Source organism: Eubalaena glacialis, chromosome 15 (genome assembly GCF_028564815.1).
Source record: "Eubalaena glacialis isolate mEubGla1 chromosome 15, mEubGla1.1.hap2.+ XY, whole genome shotgun sequence".
NCBI lineage: Eukaryota > Metazoa > Chordata > Mammalia > Artiodactyla > Balaenidae > Eubalaena > Eubalaena glacialis.
In genome coordinates this window covers 67,187,061-67,208,256 of record NC_083730.1, presented here as the reverse complement: position 1 = coordinate 67,208,256, position 21,196 = coordinate 67,187,061, and the positions used below count along the sequence as shown (strand labels likewise).

General features: G+C 53.0%; 1 protein-coding gene across 1 annotated transcript in view; it reads right to left on the bottom strand.

Moving 5' to 3' along the window:
* The window catches only part of UBE2L3 (ubiquitin conjugating enzyme E2 L3), a 44,292-nt gene extending 24,588 nt beyond the window's left edge, over positions 1 to 19,704 (bottom strand). The window contains exons 1-2 of the mRNA XM_061169857.1: positions 19,650 to 19,704; positions 6,119 to 6,214 (exon numbers count right to left, since the gene is read on the bottom strand). Of these exons, the coding sequence (XP_061025840.1) occupies positions 6,119 to 6,214; positions 19,650 to 19,676 (123 nt within the window). The 5' untranslated portion in view covers positions 19,677 to 19,704. The remainder of the gene's footprint in view (positions 1 to 6,118; positions 6,215 to 19,649) is intronic.
* Between the last annotated feature and the right edge of the window lie 1,492 nt (positions 19,705 to 21,196).

Genomic DNA, 21,196 nt, shown 5'->3' with positions numbered 1-21,196 from the left:
ATTAGGTGATTATGGTGTGGCAACATAGGTTCATCAGTTATAACAAATGCCCGGCTCTGGTGGGGGATGTTGATAATGGGGGAGACTATGTGGGGGAGGGGGGGAGGCGTATACCTGAAATATCTGTCCTTCCTCTTAATTTTGCTGCAAACCTAACACTGCTCTTAAAAAAAAAGTCTTTAAAGGATTTCTCTGGTGGTGCAGTGGTTAAGAATCCACCTGCCAATGCAGGGTACACAGGTTCGAGCCCTCCAGGAAGATCCCACATGCCGCAGAGCAACTAAGCCCGTGCGCCACAACTACTGAGCCTGTGCTCTAGAGCCTGCGAGCCACAACTACTGAGGCTGTGTGCCACAACTACTGAAGCCCACGCGCCTAGAGCCTATGCTCCACAACAAAGAGAAGCCACCACAATGAGAAGCCCGTGCACTGCAATGAAGAGTAGCCCCCGCTCTCCATAACCAGAGAAAGCTCGCGAGCAGCAATGAAGACCCAATGCAGCCAAAAATAAATAAATAAATATATAAATAAAATTTTTTTAAAAAGGGGGGGTTAAAGAACTTTAGACATTCCCCCAAAGATATACAAATGGCCAATAAAAACATGAAACAATGCTCAACATCCTTAATCATGAGGAAAATGCAAATCAAAACCACCATGAGATACCAATTCACATCTACTAGAATGGTTATAACTTAAAAAAAAAAAAGGAAAATAATTGTTGGTGAGGATGTGGAAAAACTGGAATCCTTGTGCACTGCTGGTGGGAATGTAAGATGGTGCAGCCACTGTGGAAATCAGTCTGGCAGTTCCTCAAAGAGTTAAACACAGAGTTACCATGTGATCCACAAATTCCACTTCTACATATATACCCCGAAAAACTGAAGATGGGGACTCAGGCAGATACCTGCATACCAACGTTCACAGCAGCATCACCCACAACAGCCAAAGGTGCAAACGACCCTAGCGCCCATCAACAGATGGATAAACAAAAGGTGGTGTACACTGGGACATCCCTTGCGGTCCAGGGGTTAAGACTCCACACTCCCACTGCAGGGTGCACGGGTTCGATCCCTGATCAGGAAACTAAGGTCCTGCATGCTGCAAGGTGAGGCCAAAAAAAAAAAAAAAGGTGGTGTAGACATACAAAAGAAAATTATTCATCCATAAAAATGATGTTCTGATACATGGTATGATGTACATGAACCTTGAAAAAATTATGCTGAGTGAAATAAGCCAGATAAAAAAGGACAAATTTTATATGATTCATTTATGTGAAATATCTACAATAAGCAAATTCACTGACATAGAGAGTAGATTAGGGAGTACTAGGGGTTGGGGGACAGGAGAGCGGAGAGTTATTACTTCATGGCTACAGAATTTCTGTTTGAGTGATAAGTTTTGGAAATACAGTGATTGATGATGGCTGCAAAACATTTTGACTGTAATTAATGTCACTGAATTGTACACTTAAAAAGTACTATAGGGCTTCCCTGGTGGCGCAGTGGTTGAGAATCTGCCTGCCAATGCAGGGGACACGGGTTCGAGCCCTGGTCTGGGAAGATCCCACATGCCGCGGAGCAACTAGGCCCGTGAGCCACAATTACTGAGCCTGCGCATCTGGAGCCTGTGCTCGGCAACAAGAGAGGCCGCGATAGTGAGAGGCCCGCGCACCGCGATGAAGAGTGGCCCCCACTTGCCACAATTAGAGAAAGCCCTCGCACAGAAACGAAGACCCAACACAGCCATAAATAAATAAATAAAATAAAATAAAATAAAATAGCAAAAATTTAAAAAAAAAAAAAAAAAAAAGTACTATAGGGCTTCCCTGGTGGCGCAGTGGTTGAGAATCTGCCTGCCAAAGCAGGGGACACGGGTTCGAGCCCTGGTCTGGGAAGATCCCACATGCCACGGAGCAACTAGGCCCGTGAGCCACAACTACTGAGCCTGCGCGTCTGGAGCCTGTGCTCCGCAACAAGAGAGGCCGCGACAGTGAGAGGCCCGCGCACCGCGATGAAGAGTGGCCCCCGCTCGCCGCAACTGGAGAAAGCCCTCGCACAGAAACGAAGACCCAACACAGCCAAAAATAAATAAAGAAATAAAATTAAAAAAAAAAAAACTTTAAAAAGTACTATAATGGCAAATTTTATGTCATATATATTTTACCACAATAAAAAATTTGATGAAGCAAAATTTTTAAATTTTTTAAAAGAGAAACTTTAAAATTAGGAATTTTGAATAAACAAAATTTAAAAGAAAACACTAAGCTAAAAATTATTTGTCCCAGACACAAAGGATTAATACACAGAATTCCTGCAATTCGACAAACATACTAAAACCTTATTAGATAATAGACTGTAGAGACATAAACAGTCAATAAATAAGTGAAAAAACCTTCAACTGCAAAAACAAAATTTTAAATGCAAATTACTATGGTCCAAATGTTTGTGTCCCCCCAAATTCCTATGTCAAAACCTACCGCCCCAGACTTCCCTGGTGGCGCAGTGGCTAAGAGTCTGCCTGCCAATGCAGGGGACACGGGTTCAAGCCCTGGTCAGGGAAGATCCTACATGCCGCAAAGCAACTAAGCCCGTGAGCCACAAATACTGAAGCCCGCACACCTAGAGCCCGTGCTCCACAACAAGAGAAGGCACCACAATGAGAAGTCCACGCACCGCAACGAAGAGTAGCCCCCACTCACCACAACCAGAGAAAGCCTGCGTGCAGCAACGAAGACCCAACACAGCCAGAAAAAAAAAAAAACCTACCCCCCCAAGGTGATGGTGTGGGGAGGTGGGGCCTCTGGGAGGGGATTAGACCACCAGGGCAGAGCCCTCACAAATGGGACTGGTGCCCCTTCTGCCATGCGAGGAACAGCCTGTGACTCGTGAGAAGAGGGCCCTCACCCAACTAGCACTGATCTCAGACCTCCAGCTTCCAGGACTGTGAGAAATAAATTTCTGTTGCTTATAAGCTCAGCTGTCTAGTATTTTGTTATACAACAGCCCAAATGGGACAAAGACACAAATCAAGCTGAGAACTTCTGCACCTATCAAACTGACAAGAATTTCTTTCTGCGTGTTGTTTCATGGACCCTCTGTTAGATATGGACAAAGAGCGTTCCAGAGAGCCCCCGGGGTGAGACTAAGCATTTAACATGTGCACTTACTGAACTTTTACAACAGCCAGAAGGGAAGCGCTCTTTTTAGCGGTGAGGACACTTGGACTAACTGTGTAGCTGGCCCAAGATCACCGCCCCTCCAGTCAGGCGCAGGGCTGGGGCCCTCCCCTTGGGCAGCGGGACCCCACAGGCTGGGTGCTGAAGTACGTGCCACTCAAAACCCCCTTTAAAAATGCTCAGCAACCTCCACGACAGCCAAGGACATGTGTGGGCACTTGTGCAGACAGCACCCGTAGGAGTATAAACTAGCACAACCTTTCTGGAAAATAATTTGACAACATATATAGCCCTACAGATGGTTTTTCCTTACACATAGTACAACCCTGATCCTAATGGAATATATAATACAGAATACTGTATCTTAAGATCAGAATCTAAAATAAACAAAGATGACTATATTGTACACCTATAACTTATAAAACATGGGCTATTGGATAGTTAGTAAAACTTATGTTCATGAAGAGTTTCAAGGCAACGACCAAATAATGATAAAATTATGACATCATTATGACATTAGCAACTAGCCCATTAAAGGGGGTGTGAGCACCCAGTTAGGGGTGGACACGCCCACTGGGAGAGAAGCCTGAAGAAGGTTCACCACTAGGCCCCTGTTCCTGAAGGGGAGGTGCCAAAAACTCACTAAACTGATTCTTCATAATGGGATTATGGGATTCTTTTCTTCCTTAGACCTTACATCTGAATTTTAAATGGAAAAATGTTATATAAAAACAAGTGTTTAAAGGGAATCAACCTGAACTGTCATGGTAACGATGAAGTGCCCCCGCCGTCACCCCCTGGGGTCTGGGCCTGCCCACTCTCTGAACTGCAACCAGGGTGGATTTGCCAGGTGGCTTCCCCAGGACCAGCAAGCACCCTGCTGTAAAGGCCCACTTCCCGGGGGCCACATCTTTATCAGCCTGGCCCTGCTTTCACTCCAGCTGGATGGACCCCAGGTGAGTTTGGGGAGAAGACCCCCTGCTGACCCAGCCCCTACAGAGCAGGAAGACCCGAGGCCCAGGTGTGGGGTACTAGTGGGGACCCTGGACAGAGTAGTTGCCAACTGCTTCCTTGACACTCTCCTCACGCCAACCCAGGGGACCAGGCCGTGTTCACAGGAAGGAAGCCAGAGAAGTAGGAAGGGGCAGCGTAAGCAGGGCGAGAGGAGCCCTGGCCATAGCCCTGTCTCCAGGCACAGCTTCCCCAGATGCTCCAGACACTGCCTGGAGCCTTGGCCCAGGCCACTGGGACTCTACCAGCCATCTCCACCCGGGGCTCAACGAGAAGTCGCCCGTTCCACAGGCTCTGCCGATGCGACGCCAGGGAGGTGCCTGCCAGACAGCCACCTACCCTTGGAGCCGGCCACTGAGCTCCCACGGTAGGCTGACCAGCCTGACCGCTTAAAACTGTCCCGGTCGTTCTTATCATTTTTCAGAAGATCCACATCTTAACTATTCACCTATTTTATCAGTAGGAAACAAAATCTCAATTAGGAAAGTGCCAGGGGTCAGATGGTCTTGGGCATCCTTCCATTCAACATCTAATAGGTCCCCACAGTGGGCAAGGGCTGGGGGCAAAACTAGGCGGGACGCTGCCAGGTTTATAATTTTCGGTGTGCACTGAAACACTACAAAGCATATCTTTCCTTAGTTATCCAAACGATTATAAAAATAAACTACAAATCCAATATTTGCTGTTCAAGTTCCAGGGACTGTTAAAGAAGCATGACCTAGAACCAGTGTCAAGAAGGAAGCATCTCCAGTCAGCATGCTCTCTGCTCGGCTCTGGCAAAGTGACCCATCTCTTTGTAACGAGAGATTTTACACCGGGCGGCGGCGGGGGTGGGGGGCGCGGGGGGAGGGGGTGAGGCACAGGGCAGGGGGGATGAAAGGAGGCGGCGGGGGGTGGGAAGAACAGGAAGGAACGGGGGTCACTGGCACAGAGGGTCTCTGTCGCAAGCCGGGGACACGGAAGGCACATGACGTCCAAGTAAGGCTGCCTCCGGCAAGCGGGCAGGAGCAGAGGCCAAGACGCACCCCTCCACGTCCAGCAAGAACCCAGTGACCTGACACTGGAAGAAGCAAGGTCCCCAAGAGACAAAACAGAGCGAGAGGCTGGACAAGAGCCATGGCTAAGAGTTGAGAGGAAGTGGCAGGACAGGAGTGAGGACCTCAGGGCCAGGGCTGGACCTGCCGAGCCGAGGCTGAGGACATGGGCCAGGTGCTGCCAGAAGCAGTTCTGGGAGGGCAGGGAAACTGGGGTCAGTTTCCCCACTCAGCTGGAGTCAGCACGGGACAAGCCTCTGGAGGGGGAGATGAAGAGCTGCAGAAAGAGCAGATGCGGAATCCAGAGGGCAGGGAGGCCACAGGAAGCCGCGGTGAGGAGGGGGCCCGAGCGCCCAAAGGAAGTCTGGGCGACAGGGAGTGGGGCGTGGGGGCAGATGCCCCAGAGAAACACTGGGGGCCACTAGGCAAAGGGACTTGAGACCAATGGGAGGCACAGACTGGAGGGTCCCAAGAATAAAACCTGGAACACAGGTGTCCAGAGGGTTAGAGACACAGACACAAACCCAGGCAGGAGAGCAAAGAGAAGACATGGATGGAAACACCCGCTACCTCCCAAGAGAGGTCGGAGAAAGCGGCCCGTCTGGACAAACGCGGCCAGGCAGAGAGAAGCCAGGGAAGAGCAGGAGCACAGACACACGTCATTTCCGGGCCGACCCCCACAGGCCTGGAAGGCTCGGACCCCAGAATGTCAGGAGACCAGAGCCCACATGGGCTCCCCTTCACGGCCCTGCCCTGTGAGCCTCCGCGACAGCCGCCTCGGGCACCTGCTGGCCGCCTAGAGTCAGAGCCGCCTTGGGAGCAGAGAGAGAAGCCCGCAGCACACACATCAGCGTAAAGAATAATCTGGTAAGAAGTGGAGGTGTTCAATACTCACAGGAACAATAAGCCCTTGCCAAGTCAATAAATTAGCTTCATCAACCTGGATGTTACGGAAGTTTTTCATCCCACATTTGCGGATTTCTTCAAGCTCCTGTTGATTGACAAAGCATAAAGGGGTGTCAAATAGGGGAAAGCACCACACGTTAGATCCCTCCTGACTCCCTCAAATTAAACCGAGTGCCGCCACCGCCACCAAGGCCATCTCAGAGCGTGGCTGGATGCCCTGGCCTGGTTAAAAGGCCTGGAGCCGCGGTGGCCCCCTTGACCCGTACCCCAGACCAAGACAAGCACCCACCTCGGTGAACCCACAGCCCCAGTGGACAATCCCCTCCCCTATGGGCTGTCCCCACGCAGCAGGGGCACAGGCCAGGTGCTGCAGACCTGACTCTTTCCAACCCAGATCTATGAAGCGCTGCCTCCGTGTAAAGGTGAATGGAACTGGGGAAGAGAAGCAAACAAACCCACAGTTTTCCACCCAACGCCGGAGTGCAGTTTCAGAAGGGCTCTCCCTCCACAGGGCACATGACTGGGGCACGACGACCCAGGCTGGGGGTGGGGGGGGGTGGGGGAGGATGGAAACCTTCACTAAGCCTAGGTTTCCTCTGCTGCAAAAGAAGGGCATTGAGACCCAAAGATGTAGACAAGGAGGGGGAACCATGCTATGAGCAAGAGAACGCCTTGCAAATATATGAGGGGTTGTTATCATACAAACGCCACTTCATCCAGAAAGCACGGCCGGCCAGGCGACAGCAGGGCCCTGTCCCGTCTCTAGCCTAGAATTGTCTGTCACTTGTTTTTCAACCCTGCACTAGCCTGACACTTCCCACCGCTTCCCCGACAACTCGAGTGACCATCCAACAGGCGTTATGGCCCAAGCCACCCACTGCACACCCACCCGCCCACCCAGGTCCCCCATGCTCCTCCATCCTCAGAGCCTAGAGTGAGGCGCTCCCCCACCACGCCCCGACCCGGCTCTCGTCCACGACACAACAGCGTCCTCCGCATCTCCTGGATGCCTCTCTCTGCGACCCCACAGCACCACCCGGCCCAGCCCTGCCTCCTCCACGGGGCCCACAGGATGGCGTCCCACAGCCCGGGCTTCCTCCTCGCTGGTCCGGCCCACGCAGTCCTCTAGAACCAGGAAGCCCCTTCATGTTTGGTGCCATGGCGCAGGATGCCACGGAGGCTCTGAACCAGCACCCCCATCCTCTGCGCCCCACATTCCCATCAAACGGCTAGTGTACAAGGCACCTTGGGGGATACGAGATAAGGAAGGAGAGTCCCGAGAAAGGGGGCTGAGCCGATGTTACAGGTGTGCCTGGCACGGGGCAGGATGAGGAGGACAGCACGTCAAGTGACCGCACAGAGGAGACAGGTGGGACACGCTGCTGCTTGGTGGCAGGGGCCAGGCTGAGTCTCTTCCCACAGGGAAGACTGCTGCTTGCCAGCCCTAGCTGCCCACCACAATCGTCGGCCTGGGCCCCAGGCCCAGAAACTCTGGTCTAGCAGGTGTAGGGTGGAGAAAAATGGGGATTTTTAGCAAGCTGCACAGTGAGAGGATGAGTTCCATTTCTAAACAATGCTCAGCTTCCATAAGGAAGATGCTAGTGGCCATGGCCCCAGCAGTGGGGGAAGGGGTGGCCTGGCCCCTCTTCCTGAGCCCGCAGGAGGGGAAGCATGGAACCTGAGAGACCACCTGACCTGCCAGCTGTCAGCTGGTCCTCCTACTACTAATAATGCCCAGGGCTCATCGGAAAGGCTCCCCTGGGGATTATGAAGCCTGGGCAGATTCAGGAAGGGGAAGAAACAAATCTCACACCCACACTCCCACTCTGGTCCACTCCCCAAACAAAACGTAAGCTCCAAAAGAGGAGGCGCACGGCAGGGGTCAGGAAGCCCAGGAGCCCATGGTCACACGCAAATACAATATCTGCTTAGTGATCCGGTGAGTGATCAGATGGGAAGCAGGGGATTGGAGAGGGGCGAGGCTCTGGGGTAAACAGGGCTCTCTATGTGCTGTGACCTTCCGGGCCTTGGCTCAAGGCACTAGAGTAAGATTCTTGTCTAGAAACAGAAGAGACCACGTCCCGTAGCGCTGAGTCCTACCAAGCTAAAAAATGTTTAAACCAAATACAGATAGGAAAAAATTCCAAACAGAATTGTGAAATTAGACAGTCAAAAAAGAAGAAACAGGGACTTCCCTGGTGGTCCAGTGGTTAAGACTCCATGCTACCACTGCAGGGGGCACGGGTTCAATCCCTGGTTGGGAAGATCCTGCATCCCGCATGCCGTGCAGCAAGGCCAAAAAATTAAAAAAAAAAAAAAAAAAAGTAAGAAAGAAGAAACAACAGAGAATAGATTCAATATTCATAGGACAAAATAAATTTTAAAATAATCTATAAATATACTTTACAGCTTCAGAAATCCACACGCTAACAACACGAGGTACGGGTAATAAACACAAGAAAGTACATTTCAAAGGAAATTACAAAAACGTGGCAGGTAGGACTGTCCACCGTAACACGGCAGTGAGAAACAACCTTGCTCAAGAAACAGGGAGGAGGAGTGGGCGTGTTGGCAGGGGTGCAGGGCGGGCAACTATCATGCTCTGATATCAAGAGACACAGGAACAAAGACGGGAGCCGCTCGGTGTGAGGAGGACAGCACCCCTGCCCCCCGCCCTGCCCACCCCACCCGCAGGAGAAGACGGTGATGCTGTGACAGCAGAGCTAGGAGGCTTGGGAAACCCAGAGCACGGTTACCGGGTAAGCTCAAGTCACATCGCTGTCAAGTGACGCTCAGCAAAGATGACGAGGCAGGCGCCTTTGCACAGTTCTAACCAACAAGAAGTGGGTATAAGGCAGAAGTAAGAGAAACCAAGACAAACAAGCTGGCCATCCGGTCCTGTCATCTCCAGGGAATGCCAGGCAGCCCCTGGGAGTTTCTCAACAGGGCGGCACTAAGCCCTGCCCACTAGATGCCAGGCCTGTGACACTGCTCCGCCCAGCTTCCCAACGCCCTCCAGAGCCGAGCTGCTGAGAACCACTGACACTCTTGGGGGCCGGGACGCTGAAAGTCCTGAGTTGCACAAGACAGTCCCGCAGACATGAACTGTTCAGCCCGAAATGCCAATCACACCTCCACCGAGAACAAGCTGAAGACCGACTCAAGTCATTCAGAGAAGAGACGGGGGTTTCCCTGGTGGCGCAGCAGTTAAGAATCCGCCTGCCAATGCAGGGGGCACGGGTTCGAACCCTGATCTGGGAAGATCCCACATGCCGCGGAGCAACTAAACCTGTGCGCCACAACTACTGAGCCTGCGCTCTAGAGCCCACGAGCCACAACTACTGAAGCCCACGCGCCTAGAGCCTGTGCTCTGCGACAAGAGAAGCCACCACAATGAGAAGCCCGCGGACCACAACCAAGAGAAAGCCCACGTGCAGCAACAAAGACCCAATGCAGCCAAAAATAAATAAATTAAATAAATTTATAGAAAAAAAAAAATAGACGGGTTCATCTGAAGGCCTGACAAACCCTCCAGTGTGACTGCAGCCTGTAACTGAAGATGAAGAACGGGGGAAGGAATGGCAAGGAGGCCACATCGATTCAGAGTTGGAACGTCCGACGGATGGTGGGAGAAAGAGGGGCCCAGCTCCAGAACAGAGTTGGGAAGACCAAAGCCAAGAACCACAGGGACTGACAAAACATGCCCCACAAAGCTCTGTGACAGTTCTGCGAGAGCAGTCGGGTCAGCTGCTTCAGGTGGATGGGATGATGCTGACAGGCCGAGAGAGACACCGGGGAAGGAGAACCAGACACTCACACGTCCCCCTCCTGGTGGGGAGCGGGCTTCCTGGGCAGGGTGAGTGGCGAGGGAGAGAGAGGGCTGCACTCCTCAAAGCCCAGAGGGGGACCTCGGCACATCGCCGACACTCCAGGCCAAAGCGTGGCATCGGGCACAAGCGACCACTGCCCGACAGCCCCGCGGGCACCAGCAGGGGACACGGCCCGGCCCCAGCAGGAGACTCGCTGGTCCCTGAGCAGAGACGGGGAGCAGGACACATTATACACAGCACACCCTCTTCTCACAATGCAGTGTACACATCTGAGCTGGGGAAGAATTAACAAAGTCTCTGTTTCTTTCCTTCTTTGATATTCGACTGTTTACAATCTCCCTGGGTAATCCTCACACACTGAGAAGCCCTCAGGGGCCAGTGGTTCCTAATCAGTGTGAGGCCATGGTCCTCTTTAAGAAATCCAGACATACTATGTGTAAAACAGATAACCAACAAAGACCTATTGTATAACACAGGGAACTATACTCAGTATTTTATAAAAACCTATAAGAGAAAAGAATCTGGAAAAGAACATATATATATGTGTATGTATAACTGCATCACTGTGCTGTACACCTGAAACACAAAACGGTAAATCAACCATACTTCAACAACAAAAAAGAAAAATGAAAAATGAAATCCAGACAGACGTACAGAGGAAAAATCAGCTGTCTGAGTCACGGCTGCTTCAGATGTCAAATCAATGCTATGGACGGCAAGTGTCAAGGTAGGGGACGCTGGTACAGTTTTTAAAAAAGGCATTTTTAACATCATGGTGTAATTTCCTATTTGCTAAATGGAAAAAGGCACAATGCGCCCCTAAAGAACTACAGAAAGTAAAGCTGAAGGTCTTCCTGGCTGTTGAAGCTGGGTTAAGAGAGCGGAGCTGCTCTGGGGACCTGCGGGGGTATGGGGGAGGCCTACAGCAGAGGCCAACAGCTTCACGGGAGAGGCTGACGCCAGCCCTGAGGGAGGGGGAGGATGGACCCTGGGGCGGAGAGGAGAATAGGTGTCCCCGTGGGAGATGCAAGCAGAGCCGTAGAAGGAAGGAACCCCCGGGTGGTTAGGGAAGCAACAGGAACAGAGCTTGGCTGGAAAGGCTACTAATTCTGGCGACTCGGCCAGGGTGTTGGTCCCAGGCGCAAGGGGGAGTGAGGGGAGCCTGACTCCCGTGGACCCACAGACTGAGAACCTCCAGAGAGCACCAGGCACCTGGGCCAGGGGTCCCAGGCCACAGTGAGGGGCACCCCTCCTTGAGAACAACCCAGCCTTCCAGCAAAGAAGAGACCAAGTCCCTGACTAACTCAGTGTCACTTCCACATCTGCAAACAAGCTCCTACCAGAGCAAAGGCCTCCCACCGGGCCAGGCACACAGAAGCAAGGCGAGAAGTCCCTCTGACAGCAACAAGTCTGCGCCGACAGAAACCCGGAAACCAGTCTGAACTTTTTCTTAGAAGGTGCATGCTGTCTGTGACTTATATTGCTTATTCTACTGTTGAACCTTCTCTGCTGAACCTTCCTATGGGCGATAAAAGCAGAATATTTCAATCCCCAACCATTCTCTTCAACATTTATTTTATATATAATACACAGAAACAATATTTTGATTTGGCAGGTGGTTGCTTCAACAAATCATCAGTGGACCAGGAAGAGCAGAGGACTCTGGAGTCAGACAGGCCCGGGCTCAACCCAGCCCCACCCTTCACACCACCTGAAGCTCGAGTCTAGGAGTCTAGTCTTACGGTAGGAAGCTTACTCCACAGGGCCCTGCTGAGAATTACAAGAAATACTGGATGGTGCTGAAGCTGGCAGGAGGTACTCAATTAGGGTTCGGTTCATTCCCCTCCACAACTGTGTCACCACACTTCTTAAAATCTAAGAGTGTCAGGGCACCAACGTACATACTCTATCTGTTCTATATAACAGGACATACACATGATATGACATTGGTGTTGACAGCCTATGACCAGAGCTCACGGGGCCTTAAATGAGAAATGAAGATGTTTACAGTTGTTAGCACAAAGCTTTCAGAAATGACTTGATCCAATTAAAAAGAAAAAGACAAAGAAGCATAAGACAGGGGCCTGCCAATGGCGCATCACACTCCCCTCCACAGGGCATTGTCACCTTCAAAATCCCAACAAAACAGAACAGGAGGAGGCATGCTAGGGAAGATGCGGGCCTTTGTGCAAGAGGCGCACACCCCACCTAGCCACGTGAACAGCAGGAGCCAGACCCCGAGTGAGAAGCAGAGACCAGAGCCTCACGATGCCCCTGAGGGGGGCCAGGCCGACCCGTCAGCTTTATGTGACAGGAGGGAAGGCTGGAGAGAGGCTGAGAAGGGCCCAGTCACAGACAGACCTTGGACAGGGCAGGGCCAGGACTAGAGCCCGAGCCAGAGCCATTGTTCCGTGGATGTCCAGCCACAGAGCGGTGGGCAAGGGGGGCGGGGGTTCCCATTCCCTGGTCAGGATCCTGGGGGCTGGCGGCCCTGGAACTGAACTTTCCCAGACTCTCGATGACAAAAGGACGAACACACGCAGCCTTCACCTGAGCCCTCCATTTACGGCGAGTCACCCCGCGACTGTTTCTTCTGTGCCAGGAACACTTCTAGGCTCTCCCATCCAGGCAAAATGAAACCCAGCAGGTAGAGCCCAACGTTCAAGGGAAAGTACGAGATCCCTGTCAAATACCAGCCATGCAACTGGTGGGACGTTAATAATTTGAAAGAGCTACTTCCTGCTTGTGGGACTGTATCAAAGTGACTCATTTTGACAGAAATGCACTTTCCAAGCTTGCACAAAGGAACCAGTGGCAATGACACTCAATTATGACCTTAATGTAATTCAATACACTGTAAATCTAAACATAAGGCTTCAAAGCTCCAGGACATGAGTCTCTTTTATTTCAGTGACTGCTCAGCCAAGGGGCCCCCACCACCACGTCTCCACAGCGAGCCAGTGGCGTGCCAGCTATGTCACACTCAGTTACTGCCACGATGGACACACTCAGCGATGGTCCTCACTCTATGAGGGAGTGTCACTGTCCCTTTGGAGTAATCAAGACACTGAGGCTCAGGGCGAGGACACAGATGAGCCCGCGGCAGAGATGAAGATCTGAACCAGGTCTTGGAGAACTCAACCACAGCATGCTGCTCCAGGGAGCAAGCCGCCCACGCACAGTCATGCTAACAGGACATGGCTGCAGGGGACACTCAGCGCTGCCCACACGCTCTGGCCCACTCTGCACGGTGGCCTCACTCCGGGATGCGCGTGTGCCTCCAACTGAACGGGGGTGGGCCTGGCACTCTGACCTGCATCACACACTCTGGAGTTCAGTACCCCGGGATGGGGACGGGGACAGTCAGGTGGACCACGCAGCGGATCCACCTGTAAAGTGGCTTTCCTGTGCTGAGTTTCCCAATGACTGGCACGTGGGGCGGGCGGGGGGTGGGGGCGCACACCTTTACAGACCATCTCAGGAAGGGCTCAGGGGCCATCTGACTTTGGAGCTATAGCCACTGCCCAGCCCGCTCAGACAGGGAGCACCAGCAGAAGCACTGGACCTGATGCCAGTCCCTGCTTTGGCTGCACATGTGTCCACTGGGCCAGGGGCTGTCCGGCACACTTCACCCCTTTGTTGAACTCGCTAGTGAGAAGCAGAAACAAAATCTGGCAAGATAAGGAGTACTGAAAACTCCAACTGATACAGGCCTGGAACTGTTCAAAACAGCACAAACCCCACCACCACCTAACCTGAGACAAACTCTACTCTCCATCCCGTCCCTTCTTACAAGCCCAAGGTAGCCGTGTGAAAAGCAGGAGAGAAACCCTGAGAGCAGGGAGCACCTGGCTGGCCCCACCCGTGGGTGGTGGCCGGTGGGTGGTGGCCGGGCCTCAGCCTCCCGCCTGTCAGGGCCCTGCAGCTCTGGACGCTAGAGACTGCGGCCAGGGCCTGGAGGAGCTGGAGCAGGAGACCAAAGGCACAGCGTCCTTGACGGGACCGCCAGCCCAGCTCAGCAGCCTCATTGGCCCACACACTCAGCACAGGAAAACACACAGGTGAGATTCTGAGACACTGATTTTGAATTCAAGAGCTGTGTCATTTTGCTGGAAAAAGTAAACATCTTTAAACAAAGACACGTTCGCACAGCTGTCTCAGGGAACCTCTCACTAACCCTAAGGAACAGGTGACTTCAAGAGGCGGGAGGGCGTGTGGAGAGGGGGGCTTCCTGTCCTCCCTGCCCCAACCCACGACCCCCGAGGGCAGCACCATCTCCTCCAATCCCTCCCTCCCTCCCTCCCACCAGGCCACTCTCCTGGCTCCCGTGCTGACACCCACACTTAGTACATGCCAGGAGCTCTTCTGAGTGCTTGATATGTAGTAACTCAGTCTTCACACAGATGACATGACTAATGCACAGAGAGGTTAAGCAACTTGCCTGGGTTCACTCAACTAAGACGCGGCGGGTCAGGACACACGCTCCAGCACCTGAGCTCTTAATCGCTCTGCAGTATTCCACTCTCAATAGCTCTGCCCTGAATGGAAGGCCCTTCCCTCCCCCTTTCTCCCGGGCGAGGGTGAGACTCACCCAAGCCCTCGAGAACACACAGGATGAGTCCGGACAGGAGACACATGCCAGCAGAGCCCTCACCAGCGAGTGGCCGCTTCTGGACGCCACACCTGGGGCTCCATTGGATCCTCAACTGAAAGGCACAGCGTCTCTCTGCCACCTGTCCTGAAATCCACCCGCGCTGGCCTCGTGAGGCCCCTCGTGGAGAGGCAGCTCTGCCAGCGGCCGAGCCGAGGGAGGGAGGGAGGGCGGGCTTGTCCTGGAGGGCCAGGCGCGCTGGGCACGCTGAGGAGGGTAAAACCAGGTCAGTTCCCAGTGCTTCTGGAAAGCGCCACAGGGGTGGCCTCCCTAAAATTCAAGGAGGGGACCGAGCAAGGTCAGAAGCACATGGCCAGGGGTTACTACACCTGTTCTGAAGGATGAAAGCTCCTCACCCTCACCAGCTGCCCGGTCAGCTACCAAAGCCCTGCTCAGAGTGAAGAGCCAGACCAAGTTCGGCCTCCTCCCACCAGAGGGGCTTACCCGCCCCTCCTCACTCCTCAGCTGGCAGGCGTCCAGCACACACGGGCAGCCCAGGACCTTTGTTCTAGGCTGGGCCGTTCTTCTCCCTCCTTCAGCTCCTTGAGGGCACAGCCCAGAGGAGACCCCCCACGGAGCTGAGTCAAGGAGTCGCCCTGCTGCAGAGAGACGAGTCGGGTGGCCACCGGAGACCGGGGAGTGCAGAGCTCGCGGGCCCAGGGGATCCCAGGGCAAGCGGGGGAGATGAGACTGATGAGCCCAACCCCGGACAGGACACGCTGAGGAGTGCGGGTCCTGCCCTACCGAACCTGGATCTGGTTTCTGGGGGCAAGGCCTGGGCGTGAGCACTTCTCTGCAATGCACTGCCGCTTAGGGATGACGTGGGAGTGAGGAGCTGACTGGGGACAAGCACAAAGAACCCACTGAGCGATCCCAGGCAGGTGTTCACCACAACAGGGACGGCCTGCATGAAGGGCATGGCAGCGGAGACGCAGAAAAGACAGGCGGAGAAGGGAGATAAAGGCCTAGTTCAGCAGAATCTGGCAAGTGGCTCAATGTGGAAGGAAGGGGTGAGGCAGGTTCCCCCAGGTTCTTCCTTAGTGATGGAGTAGACAAGTGGCCCATTAACTAAGGGAGGCAAGACAGACGTGGGGGCACAGGCAGGGCTCAGACCCGGAGGCCTGCAGGTCCTGCGCCATTCAAAGGAAACTCCTGAGAAGGGGCGGGGGGGGGGGTGTGTGTGTGTGGGGGATGACCAGAGTCCAGGCCCAGGAGGGATGGCTTTGTGGTTCTAACTAAGCTTTAATTCCCAACTTACTGTTGCATCAAAGAAAAGAGAAGTTATCTCTTGAACATTTAGTGATACTTTCCAAGAGTGAGAATACTTTCAAGTGACCTGATGTAATAAAACACTAAATCAACAGCCTCTTAACTTAGAGTTGTAGCAAAATCAGAATAGGTCTAAGTACCCTGAGACAAGTGTTTTTGTTCTCGTGTACACCTCAAGAAAAGGTTCCAATATTTCAATAATGAGCATACTCTCTTTCCCAGGACCTGTCCCAATTATCTCTTAAGAGAGAAACATTTACAAAGAATATCATTAAGGGAGGCTAAAATAGTCCCAACTCACTGTGATGCATGAATTTAGGGTAAAAAATGCTGTGCTTTCCTCAAGTCCCAAAAACCCAGTGGATTCAGAACACTGACACCATCTGTAAAACTCCCCTCACGCACAACACACCCACCAGACACACTCACCGTTCCTTGTGTTCATTACCCAACCTCAGGGAGTACTACACCTGCACTCAAGAGCAAACTAGTTCACTGCTTAGTACAATGAATTCCAAGGAATGAACTGTTATTTAGCAACTCCTCCTACTCATTCACATGTGATTATGGGCTGAAAGTACACCAATATGGAGCTCTGAGTGAGCAGTATTTAAACAGCATTAACAGGTTGCTACAAATCTCAATTCCTTATCTCAAGAGTTATGCCATAACTAATAAAATGTCATTCCTCTTTTAAATCTACAAATTTCCCCACTGAGAAAAGCCCTTCTGGGAAGATACCCAGCTGCAGGGCCCTTCCAGGAGAAGTGTGCAATTGAGAGGCTAAAAAGAAATGAACAGACTGCAATCAATTTCCCTCAGCCACACCTACAGGTTTCACTTTTGTAGCTATTTCCCCTCCTGACTGAAGCAATGGTTACAATCTGGTGGTTGCCATCAATGCTGAATTAGCTGCTTGCAAATTAAAATGTATTTAATGTTTTATTAACATTGTAATTCCTAAAAAGTGTTCTGAAAAAGGCTAATCCTTTTGGCAATTGCTTTTTAAATTAAAGACTTTATCATATTCACTTTGCCTAAAATAACTTCTCAGTCTGATATATGCAAACCACTCTACTTTTAATAATGTATTTTACACTATTGCAGATAGTCCATTGTTACAAAGAAATCTTTGACTCCAAGTGTCTCAGAAAATGGTTTTTGAGGAAATTTCCAGTTCTTTAAGATGTAATCCATTTGATTATTCAACATGTTTACTTTTCACCACTGAAAATCCCTTTTATTATCCAGCCCATGTACTGATCAACCTGATTCAATAAATTTTTTTAAAAATTAACCAGGCCTAAACACTGACTCTCAGAGCCAATGATTACCATCTTGTATCGAGCATCTCCTACTAAACTGAAAGAATCTCCAGCCAAGAGTCAGGAATCAACATACTCCTCCCTGCATCCTTGGAATAAGAAAGGAGGCCATGTGACAAGGGGTGTGGAACTTGGGATATGGAGCCAGGGAGATGTAGCATCTCATCTCTCCCCAGGATGGTCTGCTAAGCCTCACAACCTTCTGGTTGGTAAAATAAAGGTGACAACACACTACCTTTAAGAGTTATTGAAAACATAAAAAAAACTTACGTAAATGATCTAGCACTTAACAAGTACTCAGTTAATGTTATATATTTTTTCCTAAGTTCTAATTTTTTTGAAACACAAAAATAATTGAAAAACCATAGTAACTCCCCTCTCAGACCCCTGGGAGCCTGGGAGCCCCAAACTGGGTCAACTGGCCTAGACTAAGGGACACCAGGATGAATTAGGTCAAGATCCCTGCCCTTGAGGAACTCAGACCCTGGTAGGAAAGGCAAGTCTAACACAAATCCGATTGTGACAAGTGCTCAAAAAGAAACATAAAGAAAGTGCTGTGGTCACACAAAGGCGGAAACAACTCATTCTGATGGGGGAGGCGAGGCCTCAGAGTAGAACCCAGGACTTCCCTGGAAGGGGATGAAAGGCAAGGGGAAGGCAGCTTTTCTCGGGGAGAGCAAACAGCATGTGCAAAGGCCACCTAAGGGCCAGGGGCTCTCGGGTCAGACAGAACTAGTCACATCATGGCTCACTCTCTCCCTAGCTAGAAAACTGGGGCAAGCCAGCGATTCTCCCTGCATTCCATTTTCTCACCTACAAAATGGGAATAATAGGGTCTACTTCACAGGGAGGATTAGACACCATCATGAACATGAAGTACGGAGCTGCACAAAGTCAAGGCTAAGGAAAATGGCAGTTACGGTGATTAGGTGCAAGAGTGAGAGCGAACCAAGGAGCAGGAGGTGTGGCTGAACAGATTACTTTCCAGCAGCCTAAGGGTGTTGCTGCCAGGAAGTTAGGATTAACTTCCGAGGACAATAAAATCACAGAGGTTAGGACAGGAGCATGAAAGGATTAAATATCTGCTTTAGAAAAAGAACTGTGGTGGCCAAGAAGGCGAGTCAGAGAAGGAGAGAACTCAGAAAGGCACCTGAGAGGTGAGGGTATGGATTCAAGTAATCTCAGTAAGATTAGAGAAGAAATCAGGAACTCAAGAAACCTTTAAAGTAAAATCCGAAAGGCATCAAGGATGACTGCCTCTGGGAAGTAGAGCAGGGAAATAAATGAATAACAGTCTTCCCCTCCGGACAACTGTGTGGACGGTGGTGTCACTGACAGAGAAGAGAGAAGTCTGGACTCTGCTGACTCTTCTTTTGTGCCCACTTCCAATCGTCTTATGAAGTTCAAAGTCGTGTCTAGTCCTTAGGGAACAAAAGAAAGGAAACGTTCCCAGGGAGGGAGGGCCCGGAGGCTGGGACTCCAAACTCAACGTCTGGCTCTCCGGAGCACTGCTCTGCCCAGGAGGAACCCCAGCCCTTTATCTCCCCCCAGGAAGCCAGCTCCTGGGCCCTTTTGATTTTCGGCCCGGTGCAGCCCGGCAGCACCACCGGCAGGGCGGCCGACTCGCAAACCTAGGCGAGATCGGCTCTGGGGGACGCCGGCAAACACACTCGAGAAAGGACTGGGCCCGGGTGGCATCTGTGCTCCTCACCCGGGGAGCCAGCGAGCAAGAATGCACCCCGCCGCGTTCAAGATACAAAGTACCAAGTTATTTTTATAAACTTTGGTCGGTTTTGACACCCACCCCCACCCCCAAAACGGCACTTTGCTCCAGCAGGGCCCGAAGCGCGGATGACGAGGACCGGGCAGGGGGCCCGCGCCGCGGCCGGCCGCCCCCCGCCCTCCCGCTCTCCTGCAGCCCGTGGCCGAACTTGCCGCTGTGTGACTCTGCAGTCGCAGCGACAGTGTGCCGGCAGTCGCAGCGACAGTCTGCCGGTCCCCGCGCACCCCGATCGCCCGCGGCAGCCCGGCCTAACTTTCGCCCGCCGGCCCCCGCCCCGAGCCCCCCGCCCGCCCGCCCGGCCCGGCGGCTTCCAGCCCGGTGCGCTATGGCCCAGGGCGGGGCAGCTCCGCGGCGCGGGCTCGGCGCTCGGGCCTCCCGCAGGCGCCCGGTGGGCCCCCCGCTGCCTCCGCCGCCGCGCGGAGGGAGCCCGCGGGCCGGGCGGGGCAGCCGGACGGACGACGAAGAGCCGGGGCGGCGCGGCCTGGCGCTCCCTCCTGGGCTGCGGCCTAGCGGCCGCCTTAGCCCCCTCATCGCACGGCCCTGGGCGGCGGCACCACGCGGGGCAGGGGGCGGCGGCGGCGCCCCGAGGGGTCCGGGCGGCCGCGCGGCCCCGGCCGCCGCCGCTCCCCGTCCGCCCGCCGGCGCCGGAGAATGGTCTTTACCTTCATCAGCCTCCTGCTGGCCGCCATCTTGGCTCTGGTGCTGCTGCTGGCCCAGAATGCATCGCGGCGGCCGGCGCCGGAGCCCCCGCACTTCCTGGAGCGGGGGAGGGGCGGCGGCGCGGGCGGGCGGGCGAGGCGCCTACTGTGTGCGGGCGCGGTGTGGGCACGGCGCCGGGGCGCAGGGACCGGCGGGGACCCTGTCTTTGCGGGGCGCCCAGTGCGGTGGCACTGGGAAACACGGCCTGGCACATAGTAGGTGCACAGTGATACTGGCCGCGGGAGATGGGTGAAGGGGCAGGATTATTTCAGGCACCAATCAGCGCCGAGGTGATGGGAAAGTGACTGTGGGAACCTGCTTTTCTCATGGGCGGGGCGGGGGGGGTCAGGGAGCCTCACTGAGGAAATAGTGTAATTATAGCTAACACTCACCACAAACAGCCCCATTTCGCAGGAAACAGAAGCATAGTGGAGGCCAAGGGTTTGCCCAAGGTCATGCAACCCACAAGGAGCAGAGCCCGATTCTGTTCCAGACGGGGCTGCTGGCTCCACAGACACCACTGGGACCTGAAGGGTGGGGAGGAGCAGCTCTGAGGACGGAAGGGCAAGCCCATGGTCAGATGCATGCGTGTAAGGAGAAGACTGGTTGGAGAATGGAGGATGAGGTAGGTAGGGGGTAAGAAGGGGAGCAGGGCCATGTACAAGCTGTTTGTGGCCATCCAGGCAAAGAGGTGATGGTGGTTTGGACCTCGGTGGCAGTGCAGGCAAAGTGGAGGGTGCAGCTTCAGATCATTCAGGCCTTGTGAAGGAGTTTTTCTCCATTCTAAGAGCAGTTGGTTTCCCACTAGAAGACAGAGGAAAAGAGCACTGGAGATGGATAGCCTGGAATAGAGCCGGCCTCCCACCCAGAGACCTGAGAGCCCAGGCTTAACACGGGGAGAGAGTGGGGGAGAAACTAGATGATAAGCCTCATGCAATGAGGACCCTGCCTGTCCTTTATCTCCCCCCAGGGCTGTCACACAGTGGGTGCTCCTAAACATTTGGCAAATGTGGGACTTCCCTAGCGGTCCAGTGGTTAAGACTCCCTGTTTCCACTGCAGGGGGCGCAGGTTCGATCCCTAGTTGGGGAACTAAGATCCTGCATGCTGTACAGCGTGGCCAAAAACAAAAAACAAAACAAAAAACAAGGGACTTCCTTGGTGGCACAGTGGTTAGGACTCCACGCTCCCAATGCAGGGGACCCGGGTTTGATCCATGGTGAGGGAACTAGATCCCACATGCATGCCACAACTAAGGGTTCGCATGCCACAACTAAGGAGCCCAAATGCTGCAACTAAGACCTGGCGCAACCAAATAAATAAATAAAAACAACAACAACAAGACACATTTGGCAAATGTATGAGGGACTCCATCAGTTACTCCCTAGAGCCGCAGAGGACCTGGGAGCCTGGCCTGGGAAATGACTCTATGGTCCTCCTGTGCACTGGGCCTGGTGCTTAGTGGGCCCAGGTCAATGAAAGAACACAGTTCTATTGGGAACTGTTTCCTCA